General features: G+C 39.7%; 1 protein-coding gene across 1 annotated transcript; it reads left to right on the plus strand.

Moving 5' to 3' along the window:
- Nucleotides 1–9,783: 9,783 nt before the first annotated feature.
- On the plus strand, nucleotides 9,784–21,084 carry gpr143 (G protein-coupled receptor 143). Its single transcript, XM_061234340.1, has 9 exons — nucleotides 9,784–10,039; nucleotides 12,430–12,539; nucleotides 13,137–13,231; nucleotides 13,715–13,807; nucleotides 14,747–14,856; nucleotides 15,640–15,748; nucleotides 16,585–16,702; nucleotides 17,688–17,943; nucleotides 20,450–21,084. The coding sequence occupies exons 1-9, from the start codon at nucleotides 9,784–9,786 to the stop codon at nucleotides 20,551–20,553; spliced, it is 1,251 nt and encodes a 416-aa protein (XP_061090324.1). The 3' UTR covers nucleotides 20,554–21,084.
- Nucleotides 21,085–22,100: the final 1,016 nt, after the last annotated feature.

Raw genomic sequence — 22,100 nt, forward strand, 5'->3', positions numbered from 1 at the left:
GTGTGTGAGTGAGTGTGTGTGTGTGTGTGTGTGTGTGTGTGTATAACACCACAATATAAAGTAGATACACAGCTCACCCACAGTTCAGTGGTTGTGAACTGCATACTGCACCCTCTCTCCACATTTATAATCTTACAAAATACAAGGACTACAAAAACATCAGCCAGTTTGGTTCTATTAGCCCCTGAAAGTGCTGATAAAGTGCTGCTTTCTCTCCCTGACATACATATTTCAGTAGTGATAAAATAATCATATGTTATGTCCTAAACCACGCTTCTTTTGGTCTAAAAGAAAGTAAATAAATAAACATGAAAAAGCTTCTGCTGGAACACAGAATCTAAAAAAAAAGTCTATATTTATTGCGCTCGAGGCCATTCTTGGCCAACACAGACTTTACTGTGAGACAGGCCCAGATTTGTTAAACACATTAGGAGGTTTTGTCTGTGCAAGCAGCTTAATGCGTCTCCACACCATGGCCTTGATTATCTTCTGTCTTGTATGACCTACGGACCTCTATTCTATATCTGTTTCTGGATTTTATGCCAACTTCTGCTCTTAATTATATAATTAGCCTTAATTATATAATTTGCATGATATGGCATTTTAGTTACATTTCCCTTCATGCCTATAACATTTTACTGTGTTCTGACCTATACTTGAACCTGTGTTTTTTCTTGGATGAAGCTAATTAGTTAACCGTGCCAGGGTGAGTTGTGCAACCAAAAGCACACCAGCCCTCTGGGACTGGAACTACTGGCCCCTGTTCTACTGGGGAGGCAAAGCCATTTACTGCTTTTCCTGGGTTTCTGAAAACATTGCACCACAGTTAAAGTACTGAAGCAAGAGACCTGAGACATGGGCTGCCTGCTGTCCTCGAGTTGTTTTAGATATCCAACTGCTAATATAAATATATATGGGTACAAATCATTACATTTGTGTTTGAAGAAGACAGATAGATTAGAATCTTTCAAGCAAACCGACAATTAGAATGGTAATGATGATGATAACCAAGATCAAAGGTCATTGTGTGTAATTATCCATACTGCACAGCATTAAGTGCCAGTTTCACAGACACAGATTAAGCCTAGTCCTAGACTAAATTACATTTTGAATGGAGACTATCCATATAAAATTGAGTTCAGTCCAGGACTAAGGTTAACCTGTGTCTGAGAAACTGGCCATTTATGCTTAATAAAATGTATAATTGGGTTTATTTTAAGTTGATCCCTTTCTGACAATCATAGAACTGAAAATTAACGCTAAATATTTTATGATATTGCTATAGTAGTATTTCTGTTTCAGCCTACTTAAATGTACAGTAGGTCTGTTACATCTGTTACATAGAAATGGACACAACACAACTAAGCCACATCCAAAACTATCAGAAATCAATAACAAAGAGCAAAAATTAAACCTTTTTAAAGGGACTTAGGGCTCATTCCAATTGCTTATTTTTCTCCACTTTTTTCCTTTCCTTGCTCCTGAATTGAAGTCCACCATCTTAAAAGACATTCCAAACCCTTTAATATTCTTTCCAGGAGCTAGAAGTAGGGATTTCCCAATCTTGCCTTTGAGCAAGAAAACATTAGCGGATTGTTTATGGGAGTTTTTTTTAATTAATTTTTTTAGAAATCCTGACATATAATGATCAACCTGTGGCTCCACCACTCTCCATCTGCCACATATGTAGCTGACATTTGAAGGAGCAAGGGCATCCATTTGCTTAATTCACATTTTCTTGATTTCCCCGTCTTTACTTCCCAGCCCAATGACAGTTCCTGTATCCAAAAAAAATAAATAAATAAATAAAAATAAGGGGGGGAGGGTCATTTTAATGGTTGCTCCTTCGCATTACTGTTCCTTAAAGACCCGGACACACCAAACCGACGGTCGGCCGCGGAGCGCCGACAAAGATCGCCTCGCGTCGATACGCGTCGTTAATGTTGGCTGTGCCGAACACACCGCAATGACAGTCCGCCGACGGACGAGTTGCACGTACGTTCTGCGCCTGCGTGAGAGGTAATAACTCTCCACACCAGCAGGTGGCGGTAGTCCGTATTTGTCTTTCAAAAAATGGAAACCGGAAGACCGGGGAATGCGTTTGCATTGCATTGGACCTAGAAGCAGCCATTGTCTCGCTCACAACAAACAGTTCGCAGCAATTTCCTTGTTCTCTCGCTATTTAGTAATACTAATCGAAAATGATGTCTGGTAGTGATAGTAACTTTGGAATGGCTTGCTTTCATCGCTTCCGTTTCTCTTCTCGTGCACTGATTCGCTAGCTGGACAGCCAATCAGAGAGCTCTCTCTCATCGACGGCTCCGGGGGCTCCGACGCCGATTCAACATGTTCAATCGGCTTCGGAGCCCTCCAAAACACATTTTATTCATTCATTCACTCATTATAAATCAACTGCAATTGTTCAGCAGAGGCTGGCAGCACCAGCAAAGCTGGAGCATGATCCAGTTAAACAAAATCCAGAGATTCCAGGGCTCTAACCACTGCTCATCCTCCTGGTCAAAGTTGTGTACACACACACAAAAAAACAATGATAGAGAGATCTAATCTACCAACTACCAACTGACATTGTTAAGTCTTTGTCTTAGCTACCAAAATATTAAATTGCAAGAGTCAGCAAGTATATAGTCAGGTCCACACAAACACACATAAATGCCTACACCCTTATATATATTGCCAAGATACTGCAACATATCACTACATATTGTATGACCAAATATATCAATGAATGCTGCTTTCAGACATTGCAATACATTCTCGTACATATTTACTCCTGTAGAACATACGGTATGTTATTTTCACATGCAGCCCCTCATTCAGGTGCAATGTTTCTAATTGGTATCCCGGCTTTTGTGCTCCAACAAACTATCCAATCTCATCATGGCAGAGCCTGCTAATTGGAAACAGTGTGAAGAATGGGGTTTCTCGATTGTGAGGAATGTTCATCCGACTCCAGAGAAACCTGGGAGATCGATGTCTCACACAGTTAGCTTTTGTTTGTTTGCCTTTGTTTTAATTACCCATAGAATAAGATGGAAATCGCAAGGTAATTACTGCTTTTTAGGTAGAGACAGCTCCACTGAAAGAGCTCAATGGGGAAGGCGGGAGCAAGAGACCTGATTCCAGACTAATTAAGGTGTGAATTAGTGAATTAATAAGTGAATTTGGGAATTAGATTGCACTGTTTTGGATACAGGAATATAACTTCACATCTGGTCATGTTTTCCACAATGTCCCTGTCTTTTACCTCACAGCAGTTCCGATCATACACAGTCAGGTCCAGAATTATTGGCACCCTTGATAAATATAAAAGGAAAAAGATAGTCGCACTCTATTATGCTCCCAAGTAATTGCTGGAGACAGGACAGGAACCAGGAACACGGGAGCAGGTAAGCAGGCAACTGGGAAACAGATGCAAAATAGCAGGAATGAGCATGAAGGCAAGGCACAAGACAATATTGCAAAGCTTGTCAGACAGGCTTAAATATAAGACTAATGAGGAAACAATGAGGATCAGGTGAGTGCAATGAAATATGAGGGAACACATCAGGTGCGGGGGGCACGGTAATGAATACCATAAACTCAGAACATGGAACGGAACTGTGAAAACACAGCTGAACTGTGAAACGAAGAAATCAGGCAATAATTAGGACAACAACAAGTCATGGCACGGAACATGATAGAAAAACATGAAATGGAACAGGGTGGCTCAAAGCCGCTGGAGAGACTAGTGTGGCTCAGATTGGCTTAAATACAAGACTAACAAGGAATCAATGAGGACTAGGTGAGTGCAATGAAACATGAGGGAACACATATCAGGTGCGGGGGACGCGGTAGTGAATAGGGTAAATTAAAAAAATGGAACGGCACACGGAACTCTGAAAACACATAGAAATCAGGAAATCAGGAAATAAGTAGGACAGGGGTGTCCAATCTTATCCAGAAAAGGCCGGTGTGTGTGCAGGTTGTTTGTTTTAGCACAGGACTAAGACAGCTGATTCTACTCATCAAGGTTTTGATTAAAGACCATGATTAGTTAATTAGTATAATCAGGTGTGTTACTGCTGGGTTAAAACAAAAACCTGCACCCACGCCGGCCCTTTTAAGATTGGACACCTCTGAACTAGGACAACAACAAGACATGGGGCAAAGAACATGACAGAAAAACACCTCACTATTTTTGGGTGTGCTCAAGAATGCATCACAAATGCATCTAAACATGTATACCAGTTGTATATCAGTATATGGAATGTGGGTGTCAAGGTCAGTCCCTCATAAGTATGGACCAATTAACTGACAGAAGCACAGTGGAAGTTAATTCCTAAAATTATCTTAACTGAGTTATCAATTGAAGTGTATACCTTTTTGCATTAAAATATACAATACAGTGTCTGCTCTCTGTTGACTTCCTGGAATTGTGTGTTCATATTTCCAGTTATTTACTCAATTGAACATATGTAGTGGAAACATGCCTTGCTTCTTAGATGTGGAAATCAGTTTTACATGTGTTCACGCAACTCACAATTCATTACCCAGCCTTCCCGTTACCAACAGAAATAAACATGTTTTTAGCATTACTTGTGTTTTCTGCCTATGTTGCTGTTTTGTTTCTGTAAGTGCTGGTCCATTTGCAGGAGTAAGGAGGTGAATGTGGAATGCTGGCCCTTCAGTGGATGTACTGTAAAAGCCTTTGTGCAAGTGGGATCAGCTATGAGTGCAGCTAAAGGCACACCATGCTATCAGATGCATTGCACAGCTACAAGTCCCACACTAAAATAGGGATGAGCCCATAGGTCCCCCTTGTCTGTAAACTTGTAAACCAGTAAACTTCAGGTTCACACACCGGAAGGCTGCCATTCAATGGTTTTTTAATGCATGAGAGTTAGTGATGTTTCACTAATCTGATGATGTCACTCGCATAAAAAAATATTGAATGGGAAGCTTTGCAGACTGTTCAGCTATCATAGTTTTCATTGCTTTACCATCCAGCACGTGGCATGTGCATGCCACTAATTTATACGGTTGTAGACCAGCTGATGGGAGGTGGAAGTTAGGAATGTTTATTTCACTATTGTTTGGAAAATGAATTAGGGATACTCCTTGAGCCCTGTAATGATTAGAAACCTGACTGAGGAAGATCTTGATGTGCAGTTTGTCGAAGGGGCAGCTCTCAATCCAAGTACAAATCTCTCTGGGTGGTCGGGGACTTGATTCCTCAACTATGAACTTTCCGTACTGTGGCCATATGGCCATCCGTAATGCTCTCTGCTTTCCCCCGGTCTTATTAAATGAAAAAGAAATACATAAAAACATGTAATCATCAATGGTATATGGTGTCTATCTTACAGCTTAATACAGCAGGGATGGACTATCTTGATAAGGTTAAAGATGCTATATGGTGCTGATTATGATTTAGATTATGATTGTGGAGCTCACATGCACTCAAACATGACAGCTTTTTCTATGGTCTTGGGGCAAGAGTGCACACCTCAGTCCCTCTAATTCGACGTGTAGAAGCCAGGCTGATTGGGGCAATACCAATTAAACAGATCAATTTGATACCAAAACAATTAGAGCAGAATGCCAAGTGAAGCTGAACAGGGCTGCTTGTATCCATTGTCACTGGGATGGTAATGATTCATGGTGTTCAGCTAATTGGAGGAAGAGAATCGATAGGGAGTTGATGAGTGTTGATGAAGGATAGCTAATATGTGCGTGTTAGCCACATCTCTTTGGATTAGCTCACACGGACTTGATTCCTGTCCTTGAATGTCGTTTACTCTCACTTCCAAATGAGACAGTCCCAACCTTTTTAGTGGATAGACAGTACATATAATTACACTATAATGGACTAAGTCTTAGTAAATCAGACCAGTCTGTTTTTATTGTTACTTAACTTTTATCTAACCAGGTGAACCTTGAATATTTTCTTAAAAGAGATACCTGTGGAGAACATACTGCAGCAGTATGCAGAGATGGTAGTAAACAGTTGTCATTTAACATGAGAAGCATGCCAATGTGCACTGCACACTACTAAGAACTGTAAGTCGCCCGGGACAGGTAATGGGTCTGTAATCCAACACAATGTCAAACACAGTGTCGATACATGAGATTGACATGACATGAAATCACATCAGAGGATGTATTTATCAGCCCAGACTAAAGGAGCCTATATCTAGGAAATTGCCAAAAGAAAATAAAAAAAGAAACTGACACAGGGAAGCAATTGTAGTGGTTGATAAAAAATTTTAAACCCAAGTGTCATTATAACAACCAAATTATTTTTTATATATTTGTCTTGAACTTGAGCTGCCATTTTTATTAGCTACACACTACTTTTTCAGAATGCTTGCAACTGACAATATGCAGTATTACCGGGTCCATTTAAAAGTTCTATAAAGATGTTATCTGTGAACAATCATGGCTGCGGTGTTAAATTCTTCTGTTTCATTAGTTTTGTCATTTATTTAGTATTATATTTTAGCTGCATGTCTTGATAAGATCACGACGTAACAGTTGAAGACTGATCCTGTGTCACAAATGAACAGTTTAAGCAGCACTTATTACCGAATGTGTCCAGTACAACAAAAGCCTGCATACACACCAGCCCAGCAGGATTGGATTTCACCTCCCCTGGTGCTCATTGTCTGCTTGGACCCTGTGTATCACTGCTTGCAGCGATATGTATGGTTAATATTATTGTTATTATTACTATCATTATTCTTATTATTAGTTGCTATATTGACATTGAAAATATAGACAAATTGGTAAAGATCTGTAAAGCATATGTTCCTTTTTCCTATGTTATGAAACAGAATTTTGAAACCATATTCAGCTAATAAACATTGTCATAGAGATCTCAGCACTTTATTTAATGAAAATGTAAATATCACATTTTCATAGAAAAATTATAGGGACAGTTCCATTACAGTGCCCGATACTGATGACGCTAATTAACTAATAAAGACTAACTTGATAAACGGAAATGATAAAGTGTTCCAATATGTTCAAATGCACATAATTAAATGAGAATCTTCCTCTCACTGCCATATTGTTGTTTTCCTTACTTGCTGTTTTAACGTCAGACTATTATACCCTGTTTAAAGCAATGCGATTACAGACTCAGATATCTGTGAATCTTCTGTAATTGAGCCTCCTGGCTTTCCTTTCATACCGAGGAGTTTGGAGCTTTTAAACTGCGGAAGATCGGCACCTGTTGTGTTATGTGTCGATACGAGTCAACGTCAAGCCTGAGTAGACATGGCAGCTAGTTACCGAAGGGCTTGTTACACAAGAGAATAGGAAGTGAGGTTGTGAGAAGGATTTAATACACACTGTTTGCATCCCCGAGGAGCCATTGTCTCAGATCCATAAAACTGATAGCAAGCTCAGACAAAACACACAGTAAACCCCAGGGTTCATAGTTGCAGCGATGAGACCTCAACGCAGAAATACAGTCTTCAGTTAAAAATAACTGCATCACTCTGTACATGTAATAATACACTTAATAATTATACCAAGCCAGTTACAATCTTTAAGCAAAGTTCCCTCCACTTAATACAAATAGTCATATCAAATTCAGTAGTTCCATTGGGCAAATGAGACAACATTATGAACAACAGTACAGACAATATAACTGATGAAAATATGTACAAACCTAGGATCAGCTCACCTAATTATCTCAGCTGAACTTACTGCAGTGTTTGAATCATTCATTTACACAATTTGTGCAGCTTTTTACCATTAATGCTTTAGCGCCCCCATGTGGTCTTGATCATAACAGTGACTGTACACTTGCCAAAACGCCTATTGTTTTTTCTCAATCACTTACACACTAAAACTGGTTCTATAACGAAAGATCCTCAAAAATATAAACATTATTCACCAGATATCTTTATAAGAACAGTAAATGCAGCTTTCAACCCATTTTTGAATGGCCAGTGAAATCATATTCCAGAGTAAGTGCTTCCGATGGATATGTAAAACACTCAGTAATTGCAACTCCTTTGCCCATGCCAATCACATCACAGCAAACCCAATCACAATCATGCTATGCCAGTCATTCTCATAACACTGTGTGGCAGCTACATACTATAGGAGGCCTTTCATGATGAGCTGGGGTCCATTACAACATTCCACTAAGAGCTCCATCTCTACATGTACTTCACATGTAGGCCTTTAGTAGATGCTCTTATCCAGCATGATAGGGATACTGTAAGTATTTTAAACATAAAGTAAATTTACAGAGCTGGATGTTTATCCCCTATCTGTTACACTGGTGTCTCTCAATTCCAGTCCTCGGGACCCACTTGCCGGAAGGTTTTTGTTGTAACCAGGAACTCCCACACCTGATTTAATCACTGAACCAATCAAACAACCAAAAATTACCCTTGATTATTTAAATCAGGTGTAATAATAAATTCAATTTATATAGCGCCTTTCACAAACCCAAGGTCACTTAATCATCACACAAATGTACATGATGGCAACACTAGACCCTGATACAAAAAGGGAGACAAAGAAAAATAGCATTGTGCGATTTCTCCTCCCTGGTCGGAGCTTTCCTTTTCTCATTAATTTTTGAAATGTGACCACATATTCTATGTGTAGAATTACACTCAAAAGCAAACAGCAGAGAATCTGTTGTCTATAGATTTCTACAGGTAAGAACATGGCATATTTAAATAATATATATCTTTGTATTCATGTCTAGTATTTAGATGACAAGGGCAGCATACAATATTCAACACATCCCTGTTATCACCAATATAAAGGTGTTATATATCGCTGAGCAGCTAATTCCCACCTGTAGTTTCTAAGCAGCGTGTTTAATAACGTGTCAAAGTGTAAAGTAAATGTGTTAGCATGTCTATCAAATTGTCAGTGCATTTCACTCATCATTAATACTGTACAGGACTATAAAGGCTGAGACATATTTGAATAAACAACTTGCTTGAACATTTCTGGCATTAAGGATTTTTGTTTTGCATTTCATAAAACAGTTCCCTTGTTTTAACAGATTAGGAGAGCAAGAGAGAGTGCATGTGTCTGTGTGTGGTTTTTGACAAATAAGCCTGCCAGGATGTGCACTGCAATATTTATCTGTCACCACCAGATGGCAGTAAATGATATGGAAATGTGTCTCCTTTCTGCCATTTTGACTATTTTTAACTTGAATTGAAATGTTCTGTTTTTGATTCATTTGCAAGCTTTGAAATATGACAGTTATGAATGTGTTGTGAGGCCGTTAAGAGGGGTTACATTCTGAAAGCATTTTTCAGAGAGGTGAGTCACTAATGGAGATCTCAACAAATCAGAACACAGCAAAAAATAAAAAAATAAAATAAAAAGTGTCTAAAGTCTAAAAAAGGCTCCGTCATCTATACAATTGTTCGAAAAGAAATGTAGAAATTTTGTAGAAAATTTTGAAACTTTTAATGGAATAGTGGAGTTTTTGAGTTTCTACTTCCACTGAGGGTTAGGCCTCATTCAGCAGTTATCAATGGGTCACATAATTAATAAATAACCGTGCACATACAGGTGTATGGCATTTCTACAATGACTAAAATGGTTGTTTAAGATGAATAAGGGCCGAATATTGGTTTTTGACTTCTCTTTCCTGCCGAGGTTGTCGGGCTCAGCCTGGGAGGATTAAAAAGAAGCACATGATGATTCAACCCGTGATTTCTGTGGGAGCTCAGGGCCGCGGACTAAATGAATGGACTTCCTTTTACTGCGGACACCGCACTCCGAGAGCAGCTTGCAATGGCATCTCCCAGGCTCGAGACTTTCTGCTGCCCCAACAGAGACGCGTCCACAGAGTTCGTCATTAATTTCCAGCCGCTGTTTTTCAGCGGCATCTGCATCGGTAGCGCAGGCGTCAGCCTCCTTTTCTCCATCCTGCAGATGCTGCCCAAACGGAGGAGCTACAGGCGCCTTGGACAATATCCGCTTCCCAAGCCGGCCTCGTCTTCTCGAATACTGTTCATCATTAGCGTGTGTGACATGCTGGGATGTGCAGGTAAGGCACGGCGAAGGCCCGCATGGGTACGTGTCACAGTGTCTTGCTCTTGATGAACTGCATACCATGAATTAAACTTCTGTTTTGAATTTTTTTTGGGACATTCTCGTTTTTCTATGAGCTCCTATTGAACAAAGTGTAATGGATTATTGTTTGAAAAGTTTAACCTGGGCCTTTATGGTAATGCTGCAGCTCCAATTCAGAAAGCACAATTTTATTTTGTATTGTGCATATTGTGCAGTATGAACACCATAGTAGTGAGGTGTTCACACAAACATTGCATGTTGCTCTGTTTTAACTGGGGAAAAAATCGGCCACAATATCATATGGGGGGGAAAAAATAACTGGTCAATCAATTATTTGTTGTTATGGCAGTATTTAACATGAATGTACATAAAATAATGTTTTTACTTTTTTAGTACTGACCTTCATTTCAATACATATGCTCTATTATAGCATAGGCATCAAAACATGAAGTAAAAGCTATTTTAATCTCAATAAATATTGTAGATAAAATGCTGTGTTAATTGAACTTCATTATGGAGGCAAGGGGATCATAAGTACTGTGTCAAAGTAAAAGTTGATGTAACACTGAATATTTCACTGTAAGTAGCAGACAAGTGTGGGCGTTGAGGGTCTGAGGGATTATTAGGCGTCACTGGGATAAATTTAGGGCAAGGAGACTGTAGAGGAAGTCTCCCCACTGAAATAAAGGAGGAAACTTTACTGTTGAACTAATGCATTGATGTGGCAGCATTGACATATCAAGGCCAGCTTCCGTAAGATCACGATGACCTAGGTGTGGATAAAGATAAGGAGGAAGTGACCTCATATGGTGGCCCACTTCTTGTGAAAGTGCTGTTGACATGACTATATCAAGTCACACATGCAGTAATGTGTATAATTGGCTGTGTGGCTGATGTTACACATCTAACCCACCAAGAACATGTGCACCAGATAATGTAATCAATAAAGCAATGTGGGATGATCCTGTCTAACCCTAGCCTGCTAAAAATAGACTTTCTGGTGTGGTGTAATTTGATTTTCAAATTATTCAGTTGATTCCAAGATAATCTATATTTAGAGTTTATTTGAATAAGCGGACCCTGCTTTTCACTGCAAACACAAATGTGCATTTTGTGTTAGTAATGACAAAAACATTTAGTAACGCTTTTTCACAATATGCAGGATTAATTGATTCTACATGTGTATTATGCTTTACTTTAATAAAGATTACAACCATTTCTTTCTTAATTGAGAAACATTAATCCAGACATTTTCAGAGGAAAAAGTAGTTATTATATAAAGTTTACAGTAAAAGAATTGTAAATCAGAAAAGCTCAGTCACAATTTATTGGAATTTCTCTGGAAATCTCTGAAGGTATTATGGGTCACATGACCTTTGACCTTCTGAAAAGTCTATCTATGGTATACATCTCAAAGGAAACGTATGTGAGTTCACTCTGAAGCCGATGTGAAGCCCCCCACTGCCATCTTACCCAAAGTTGGGTTTTTCACACTGCAGTTATGTATGAGATTTACGAAGCGCTTTTATTGTACAATCACATAAATGTATTTTCACATGTATAGAGATCCTATGTGTTGGCATCTTCTCTTTGTTATGATAATAGAATTCTGTTCTGACATTGCCACAAGGTCGTTGTTCAAATGTGTTGCAGTTTAGAGTGGTTTCCCCATTATTGTTTATTATTGTTTTGCAGGGCCAGTGAGCAAATGCTTTTAATACAATGTCATCCTGATGAATTTGATGTGCAGAGTGGAACCACTGTGGTTCTATTTCAATCAGCAGCCATTTTAGGTCTTACATGAGTTTGTGGACTCTCTAGCCAACCATTGCCTTAAATTAAACACTGCTGCTGAAACACACACACTTCAGGCTACAATCCTATTCCAGACCCTTGTTTTGATAACATTGAGCTGTGTATCTAGATCAGTGTCCTCACTCCTGGTCACAGAGAGCCACATGGTGTGCTAGCCCTTGTTGTTACTCTGCACTTAAGTGATCAATTGAGGCAGTTAATTACACAGCTCACCTCACCTGGTTTCTTGGGTCTGAATTGGTTGCTGACACTGAAGCGAAAACAAAAACCAACACAACCTGTGGGCTGCAGCTCTCCAGGACCAAGAGTGAGCATGACTGATCGAGATATACAGCATAATGTCAAGAATAGGGTTGTTGCCTGAAGTTCCACACTATTGTTTGATGTGTTCCAGCAGCAGTGTTTCATTTAAGTCAATGGTTGGCTAGAGAGACCTCCTGAAAGACCTAAAATGGCTGCTGATCGAAACGGAACCAACCTCAATGTGGCCCTCCAGGGTCTGATCTACGTATGGAATAATCCATATCGTTTTTTTTCATTTTCTTCCAGGTATAATTGTGAGATCATCCATCTGGCTGCTCCTACCTGACCTCGTTAGTAGGATCTCTGATGTCTCCAGCAGTGACGTGTGGCCAGAGGTGTTCTGTGTGGGCAGTGCGGTACGTGTGTGGTTCCTCCCCAGCCCCCAACCACAGGAAGCACATCAACCTGCATACTAAGCCACAGTTAGCTCATGTCCTCCTTCTGAGAAACTCTAATTTCAGATGGGGATGGTAGTGAAACACTGTCCTTATGGTGGGGTCAGTTTAACACAGGATACGATTTGGATGATATTGTGCATATTCTGATAATTGTCATGCATTTCAAATCCTATTCACATTACTGTGCACATGCATTCATTTTATTGTTCCTTGCCCCACACTAATTTGTATTACTGTATACTGCCTACACAGCTATTAATTGTGCTGATGGTAGAATATGCTGGTGTAACACGAAACAAAGATTGATCATTGATCCTCTACATATTTTACATATAATTTATTATTTTATGTCTGAATCACCCCACCCTTCTATTGTGGCACATGACTATAATTTACAGAAGAAGAGAAAATAAGTAGACGCTATTATCATCTCACGGATCTATAAATGTTGTGGCCTTTGTATGTTTTTTAGATGAATGATGAGGACTGTTCCATATCTTAAAATAACTGGTGTAGTGTGCTCTGTTTTTGCCATGGTTTTACCTTCATTTTCAGATGTGGATCCAGCTTTTCTTTAGCGCCTCCTTCTGGTGGACCTTCTGCTATGCAGTAGATGTCTACCTAGTGGTGAAAAGATCAGCTGGTTTGAGGTACCTTTATACCCGCTCTGTTTAACTGTGCTCATTATTTACAAACCAGTTCCTCTTCCTCCAGTTACAATAAATGTGCAGGATAACACAATTCATCCATTTATATGGATTATTTCTCCCCTCTATCTTCTCCTCCAAAGCAATGCTACCAAACCAAAGAACATTTGTGAGAGTGTTGTTGAATCCAGAGGGCCCGCTCACAGCATTTGCTCATATACTGATTTGTTTTTACTTTTCAAAATACTAAAGCGGATTTGTTCTAGTCTAGTACCACAAAACGTCTTTATCGTCACATACATCTGCTATGACATTAACACTAGTAGCTTCTAGCTTTTTCAAGCAAGTTAAGGCATTTCTCTAAAAACTGAAAGAAATAATGACAGTAGTGTATTGTAGTGTTTGCCTTCTACAATGAATATGCAAGGACTGCCATGTGACCAGTGTGTGTTTGTGTGGTTTATTTGTATGTGTATTCCCTTCCAGCACTATCGTGTTGTATCACATGATCACATGGGGTCTGGCGGTATTGCTGTGCGTTGAAGGAGTGGCCATGCTTTACTACCCCTCAATTTCAAGGTAGTGGGATAACACAATGGTATCTTCTTTCTGCCAGGTTTTGCTCATGTGGTGTTTTTTTTTCCTGAATCTTTTCATCGGCACACAATTGATCATTGACTTGAACCATTGAAGCAACACTCTCCCATTACTGGGTCAAACCCTGACAATGAGCTCATTTTATGGATACATTTTGTCAACTGCAGTTAAGAGTTCAATCTCTGAAGGGTATCTTTCTTCTTTGAAGAAGAAATATGCAAAATAACCTGAAGCTAATGGAGCTTGAAAAGGATTTTTTCTACCTTTCTTCTTTGAAGAAATAATATGCAAAATGACCTGAACTAATGGAGCTTGAAAAAGATTTTTTGGAAAATAAGCTTTTTTCTGAAAAGATTCATGCTACACTATGGAAGGTTTTTTTGACGTTTCTATGGGCCTCGTTATCAAATATATCAATCGTTTACACCTTTTCACACAATTAACATGGGGACCTAGGAGCATTGGATTTGGGTCTGCATGGTAGAGTGCCCTCCCCCCCAGCAGGTTGTAATTTGTGACCCATTCAGAATGGCACTGTCTAAAAGGAATCCTTACCCTGACTAACCTGAAGAATGAAGCTGAAACAGAATGGAGCAAATTGACTTTTAACAATAATGACATCATCCTTAGAGTATGATATATACTATATACTACATTCCTTTGGGGTCAGTCTTGCCCTGTCCTGTCTAGCTAATGTAATGCTCAAAGTCTCTGAGTGCTCCAGCTCTGTTCATCGCTTAAAGTAGTCAAGTTACATAGGCATGGATTATTCTTTTCAAATGATCCCCTGGTGGTTCAGCACAAACGTATTGCTCTTTACAATTGGCGGGTTAAATTGTGTCTCTCGCTACTTCTTGCACTCTACTAAAGTGACATGACCGATGTTGCCTGGGCAACTGACAGCTTTGGCTTTCGTTGTAGTTGTGAGAACGGTCTGCAGCACGCTGTGCCACATTACATCACCACCTACGCACCCTTGCTGCTCGTCGTGGTCGTCAACCCAATTCTCTTCGCCCGCACCGTGTCCGCAGGTGAGTCTCACCCGGACCTGGCTCAAATACATCAATGTTTTTGGATTCAAATACATTTCTCTCATCTGGAGTATTGGGACCTATTAAATGGTTGGCATAGTTGCACCAGGCAAGCTCAATCGAGCACAGAAAAGTAATTGAATCCAAAACAATTGTGTAATTGACCCAGGTCTGGTCCCCCCCCAGGTCCTCCAAAGCTCTGACCGAGAGGTATCAATTATCCTGCAAAATAAACGGCCTGTATCTGCCCACTTCGTTTTACCTTACATAAAACATTTTGTACATTGACGTGCAAATTGTCATGAATCCTGTTCAATAGATAAACACTGACAGCCCTTTGTGGCTGCTATTCAGAGAAACACTGTTTGGCAATCATCCTTGACACCAACATTTTATACCAATTCTATTGCTGTTAGCCTGCAACAAAAACATGGCTTTTTATAATATCTTGGTTTGAGAAGCACTTTCTCAACAGTATAGCACAAGCACACCAAGCATTAAAGAAAAAAAATAAAATGGCATCAAAGAGATGAAAAAACTAATGAAAACTCAACAAAAAGATTCATAAAAAAGAAAAAAGATACAAAACAGAGGTTATGGTTTAATCAAAGTATGTTTTTACTTTTTTTATCTAAGTTAATAACATGAAGATGGTCATGCTATGTTTTGACAGCTCAACACCCGATTAACGTGATCATTGCCTGCAGGAGTGTTCTTTAAATTGTTCTATTCAGTAGCTACAGAATGACATATTATGTGCATTATTTTACATTTTTAATACAGTAACTGCACTACTGAAGGGTCGGCAAGGAGTCTACACTGAGAATGAGAGACGCCTAGGAACTGAGATCAAAATACGATTCTTCAAAATCATGCTCGTTTTCATGATGTGGTGAGTTTTGCAGCATTCTGGTGAGTTGAGTATCCTCCAACAGCGTGTCTTATTATACACTTAGTGAGTACTATATTAGGTATTGATAAGACTTATTTTTAGACTTCCTGCGGCTGTAGCCTATCCATTTAGAGATTTGACGCATTGTGTGTTTAGAGATGCTCTTCTGCATACCAGTGTTGTAATGTGTTATTTGCATTACTGTCACCTTCCTGTCAGCTTTGACCTGTCTGGCCCTTCTCCACTGATCTTTGTCATTAACAAGGCGTTTTTGCCAACTGCTGCTCCCTGGATGTTTTTTGTTTTTCACACCATTCTCTGCAAGCTCTAGAGACTGTTGTGCGTGAAAGATCAGCAGTTTCTGAGATATTCAAACCACCCTGTCTGGCACCAACAATCATCCCATGGTCAAAGTCACTTAGATCACATATCTTCTCCATTCTGACATTTGGTCTAAAAACTGCTGAACCTCTTGACCATGTCTGAATGCCTTTATGCATTTAGTTGCTGCCACATGATTGGCTGATTAAATATTAACATTAACAGGCTAGTCTACAGGTCTACCTGTGCTCACTGAGTGTATAAAGCTGCATGTTATAGAAATGGATGTGCCTCTAATGCCTGCAACTAGTCACATGTCATCATCAACCAATCAAGCACCTCTGATTGCATCAACCAAAGAAACATATTCTCTCAGGAAGCCATCACTGCTGAATGATGCCCATACATAAAATAAGTCCACAAACAGTATGTCTAAAAGTACTTGTGACTTTCCACTCAGCTTCCGCGCTGTGGAGAGAGATAGCGTTGACACGGCATGTCGGTTCTCTCCCCAGCTGGCTGCCCAACATCATCAACGAGAGCCTACTGTTCTACCTGGAGATGCAGGCGGACATCAAAGCCAGCCACCTGAAGAATGTGCGCAATGCCATTCTCATCACCTGGTTCATTATGGTGAGAGCAGCCTCCGTCAGTCTGACTCACCCTGCGCAGGTTCGGCCCGCACCTCGCTCTGAAGTGCAGCGAGACCGAGTTCCGCACTGCTGACCAAGACTATGAATTATTCAAAAAACGAATTTTTTAGAACTAATATTATTCCCATTTTTAGGTTCTTTGTTATTCCGTTATTGTAAGCCTGTCAGATCGCTGGAATATTCTTTATACTGTAGGCAATTGCTGCTTCTTTTCACTCCACCACCTGTTTTTTATGGATTTTTGCAGACAGTGTAGCAGTGAAAAATATACTGCTAGACTGTTGCAGCTGAGAGCCAATTTGGTTAGCAATATTTTTGCCTTCAACAGCACCCGGGGGCAGAAGGTCATGTCACAAGGGTAATCTCACGCTGTGATCTTGTGCCTGTACGTTTGCTAATCAATCGGGATTCTTTCCTTTTTTCCCTCTTAGTTTTTTCACTTAAAAAAATAAAAAATACAGTAACAAATCACATTTTTCAATTCAGTCCAAGCACTACACCAGCTGTATTCACCAATTAACACCCATTCAAATAGGGAAGAGGGAACTAAATAATGATATCTGCAGGTGAAGTGCTTGGTTGGAATGCATTCCAGGGCATATGACCACATGACCTGCATTCCCCTGTGCTAGATCCAATTGGACATCGCCCTGCAGGGTAGCCAGCCACAGTCAGCACGAGCGTGGTGTAGATTCAGAATGTGGGGTCTGTCCATGCACAATAACAGTGCCTTATTATTGATTAACCCTTGAAACAGTATCATTTAACGGTGAAATTGATTCCACATACACTGTTATATTGTATACAAAGTACACAATATAACAGTGACTCATCATCATTCTTTCATTGGGGTCATCGTTGTAGTTGTTGCATTTAACTTCTTTGTCCAATATTTCGTCATAAAAACGAGACTACATATGAGAAAACGGCTAACCGTTATGTTACTGACCTCTGTGCTTTTCCAGGGGATCCTCAACCCCATGCAGGGCTTCTTGAACACCTTGGCTTTCCACGGCTGGACAGGCTGCGATGTGGACCTGAGCTTCCAGCGACGGCGTGAGCTGGTCTGGGACTCGGCCTCCACCTCGGCGGCTCCCGCGGACAGCTACAACCCCATCGTGGGCTCCACTCTCCACTACCAGAGCCATGTCCAGGAGGCCAAGAAGAACATGGCTGCCAACGGGCAGCAGCCCTCTGACGCCATCAGTGTGCTTTCGGAAGGTAACTCTCCAGTGTATCAGGGCTGGTAACGCTCAACCGGCAACCAGCATGGCTGCAGGTCTTCTAGATGTGGGGTGGCGGATTCCAGGTCTCTCATTTTTTTTAAACGAATGCTTAACTCTCTTCATTAAACTCTGGATATTTGTTGTTACTGAGATTGATGGCCATGAAGCCTGATTCATGCGATGACTCTACCCTATTGAGGGGCCATATGGTAATGGCCAGAGAATCCATATGGTGGTTGCCTTCATAGTTCAGTCAATACGGAGCACCCCATATGGCTACAATTTTTTTCCGAGGCACGGAGACATCATGATTGCTCCGGACTGACCCTCCGCCGGTACCAGAATCTCTGGAATCGCCGTATGGCCCCTCCTTACAGAGGCTGCCGGATCAAGTATGAATCAGGCTTTATAGTAAGGCATAGTGTGGCATAGCAGTTAAGGATCTGGGATTGTAACCAGACACTTGCAGGTTTTCTGCCCAAAGCAAACTCCCATTACTCTGTACAGTAGCAGCCTTAGTCCAGCTTGCTTCAGTAAGTATCCACCCTTGTGTTTGCTCCTAAGGGAGGAAATGCAAAAGCTACACATGCTTGGCAAGGGCGTCAACCAAGCAAATAAACACTGAATTTAGGATACAGTATATTGGATAGCTGCGATGGTAAATAAAACATCGGTCACACTTCACAATAAGGGTACATGAATTGGCATTAACTAATGTAGTTGTTAACATGAATTAATTGATGTACAAGCATGAAAGTAACTTTTCATTGTCATGCATTTAACGACTAATGAATCAGTTACAGTAATATTTAAACATTAGCAAACCATAGGATGTACTTCTAATGAGTTAACTATTAACAAATATACATTTATTCTCATTCCTATATGAATTGGCATCAGTTAATCAAGAACTAATGATGTAAATATACATTTAAAAAGCTGTTCAGATGGACTTCTCAGTAGTTAGTTAGCAATTACATTCAAACAAATTCATTTAACCTTATTCTAAAGTGTTACTGAAAACAAAAACTGAAATAAGCCTTATACATTTACTGGCAGAGTTGTTTGCTTAAGTGAGTGTGAACCTGTCTCCCAAATGGAATTTAGATTTGTAGTCACAAGCAGAGGTGAAATCTGTATTCAAAGTACTTTAACGCTTTATATGCTGGTAAAAGTTGAAAACACTCCTGCAGATCCATGGAAATATTCAAGAAACATTTGTTGTGAAAATTATTTAATTATTTGAGCTAGTAATTTAGCTCAGGCCTGGGAATGCTGCTTCCCTGGGCAAGGTTAAAAGCTCCTTAGCATACTTATACTATGGGGAAAAGTGAAGGCATAAGCACTGAAAAAGGGGATAATACAAATACTACAGAGAGATTGTAGTGACACAGTAGCAGTAGCATAGCATATTAAACTGCATCTTACTGTAGGATTAGAAATGAATGAATGCCTACATATCTGCAATTCATCTGCAACAACCAGTGATTGTTCAACAGCCAATAACCCTTCTGTCAGACACATATTATAAAAGAACCCTTGGACTCCAGTCTTATCAGTGATGTTTACTGTAGTGTTGCAATACTGTCTAGTAGCAGGATGGATTGTGTAATGCAAGCCTAAGCAATTGTTTGGGTGACCCATTTTCTTCTGCAATGCAGTTTGAATTTTTCTGTTTTTTTTTGTTTTTGTGTTTTTGTTTTGTATTTTTTTACTTGTGAATTGAGAAATAATAAAAACACCAATATGACTGGAAAGGTGTGAATATTATTACCATTTAAGCATGAAACATATCCAGACCAATGAATTTCTGTTTTGAGAGAATACAGGAAGGATTTAATTCAGCAACTGTCCATACAAGAAAGTACCTTGTTATTATTCCACATTAAAATAGAACTCAGGAAGTGCATTTCCTATAAATAGAATTATTTCTGCTATAAATCAGCCTTACTATACTGCATGTTCATATTATTTTCATGAACAGTAACAAACCAAACAGTTAAATTGACAAACTGGACAATAATGGTCAAATTTTTCCATTCAGTAAAAATAGTAGTAAACTGATCAAAAGTGATCAATGCAACAGTTGAACAGCTATCAGTCACTAAAAGTAGTCTAGCTAGACATGGGAATCCCAAAAGTGTACAATAAATAAGTATACAAATATGAATAATGAATGCATAATAAACTTTGCAGGGTCAGCTGAGATCCACATTTCTATAAATCATTGAGTTAAATGAACTAGATTACATTAAGTCAAAGTGACAATTTCCTTCCATAACAGTATCCAGTGTATTTTTGCTCCAGAGAAAAAAAGTTGTTGGTGAATCACTTGTGCATTACTGGATCAATGACTAAACTTCATGTGGATTACATGATGAATGGAAAACATACATATACATATATATATACATATATATATATATATATATATATATATATATACACACACACAATATATCCAACTGAATGGAGTCATTTCCCTCATTTTGTCTTGCTAGGTTCAGACTCTAGTACAATTGAAATCCACATTTCCAGTGAGCTGCGAGACCATGAGCATGCAGACGCAGATGGAGAGTCGTGGGAGAACTCCACTCGGCAGTAGCTGGGGACACCAACTGCACCGGCTGCCAGACTCTGCCCTCTCCGCACTACTCCGGCCTGGTGAACGCAGTACGCAAGGTTACGCACGGTACTCTAGCCCAGAGCTGGCCAGCCCTTCTACCTCAGGAGAGCAAGACTGGGCACAGGTCCGTCCTCGAGAGCAATCACTGAAGGCCAAGAAGTGTTTAAAAAAAACACTGACATACATTAGACTTTAAATGCAAAAAGATTTTGCTTCCCCCCCCCCCCCCCCCCTTTTACTCTTTTTATTATACATTCAACAAAGTGCAAAGTCCAACTAAGGGCTCTTTCATTTATTACACAAGTATAAACGGTGCATTTCTGAGCAAGTACATATTTTTTTATGTCCCTTAAACTTCATTAAACAGTCAGTCCAAAGCTACCTCACTGGGTTCTCACTGTCAAGCCCAAACAATGATCCAGAAAGTAAAGGAGATGCGTAGACGTCTATGCTGAGAAACTGCATACAGAATTTGTTTATGAAGGGTGTGCCGGCAATTCATACATTTCAAATATGGTGCAAAAAGGTTCATGTTTGCGTTCAGAGGGCTGAGCTGGTTAGGAAAACAAATAGTGCTGTTTTTTTAATCAAATGGCAATATAAAATTATTTTTGGTATGTGCTCAGAAGCAAAAGTGATTACATTTAGCTCTACTCTTATTTAGCATTATATCACATTGCTGAGATTCAGGTGTACACTGCGGCCATTTTGTAACTGCACTAGCTAATGATACACACAGACATGCATGTTTGAAATCTATGTTGTAAAGTTGAAATTTAGCTTTGCATATGTGGCTGTACATTAAACAACACAATGTGTTGCCTTCAGCTATTCCCACTTAATTGGTTTGGTGACGACAGAATTCAATCCGACAGCCTGACCCATTATTCAGGCAGAACAAGGACCAAGTATCATTACTACAAGATGTGACGTTGTTTACATAAGGGTTCTTTCATTTTGAAAGTTGAATGTCCTCACATAAAAAGCTAGTCTTCACTATTAGTCTATAATCTGCACCATTTATGCATACAGCTCGGGAAGTAGAAGACATACAATTTTTCAAGTTATCCTAACCACATTATTTTCATTCCAGACACAAGTATTGTCATTTAACATGTCTTTGCAGAAAAGGACAACTGGCCAAAAATAGAGTGCTTTTATATTTTGAATAATGTAACCTAAAGTTGATATCCATAAATAAAGGAAGTCATTCAATCAATATTTGGGAGAGTAACGCCAATTTTTCTTAAGAAATATGGGGTGGGGGTGTCTCGGTGGCGCAGCCTGTAGAGCACTGACCGCATGCTCATTGCGAGCCGCGACGTCGGCGGTTCGAATCCGACCGTCCTACATTTGTCACATGTCTTCCCCTCTCTCTCGCTCCCATTCTTCCTGTCTCTCTATACTATATACTGTCCAATAAAGCTGAAAAAGGCCTAAAAAATATCTTTAAAAAAATATATATATATATATATATGGGGCGATCTCAATTTTATTTCCTGAGCTGTATACTAAGTGCTAGTTTC

The sequence above is a fragment of the Conger conger genome, chromosome 3, assembly GCF_963514075.1.
Source record: "Conger conger chromosome 3, fConCon1.1, whole genome shotgun sequence".
NCBI classification, from domain to species: domain Eukaryota; kingdom Metazoa; phylum Chordata; class Actinopteri; order Anguilliformes; family Congridae; genus Conger; species Conger conger.

Coding starts and splice junctions, on each gene's coding strand:
- gpr143 (XM_061234340.1), top strand. CDS start 9,784: ATGGCATCTCCCAGGCTCGAGACTTTCTGCTGCCCCAACAGAGACGCG. Junction 10,040..12,429: donor TGACATGCTGGGATGTGCAG/GTAAGGCACGGC, acceptor ATTTTCTTCCAG/GTATAATTGTGAGATCATCC. Junction 17,944..20,449: donor CATCAGTGTGCTTTCGGAAG/GTAACTCTCCAG, acceptor TTGTCTTGCTAG/GTTCAGACTCTAGTACAATT.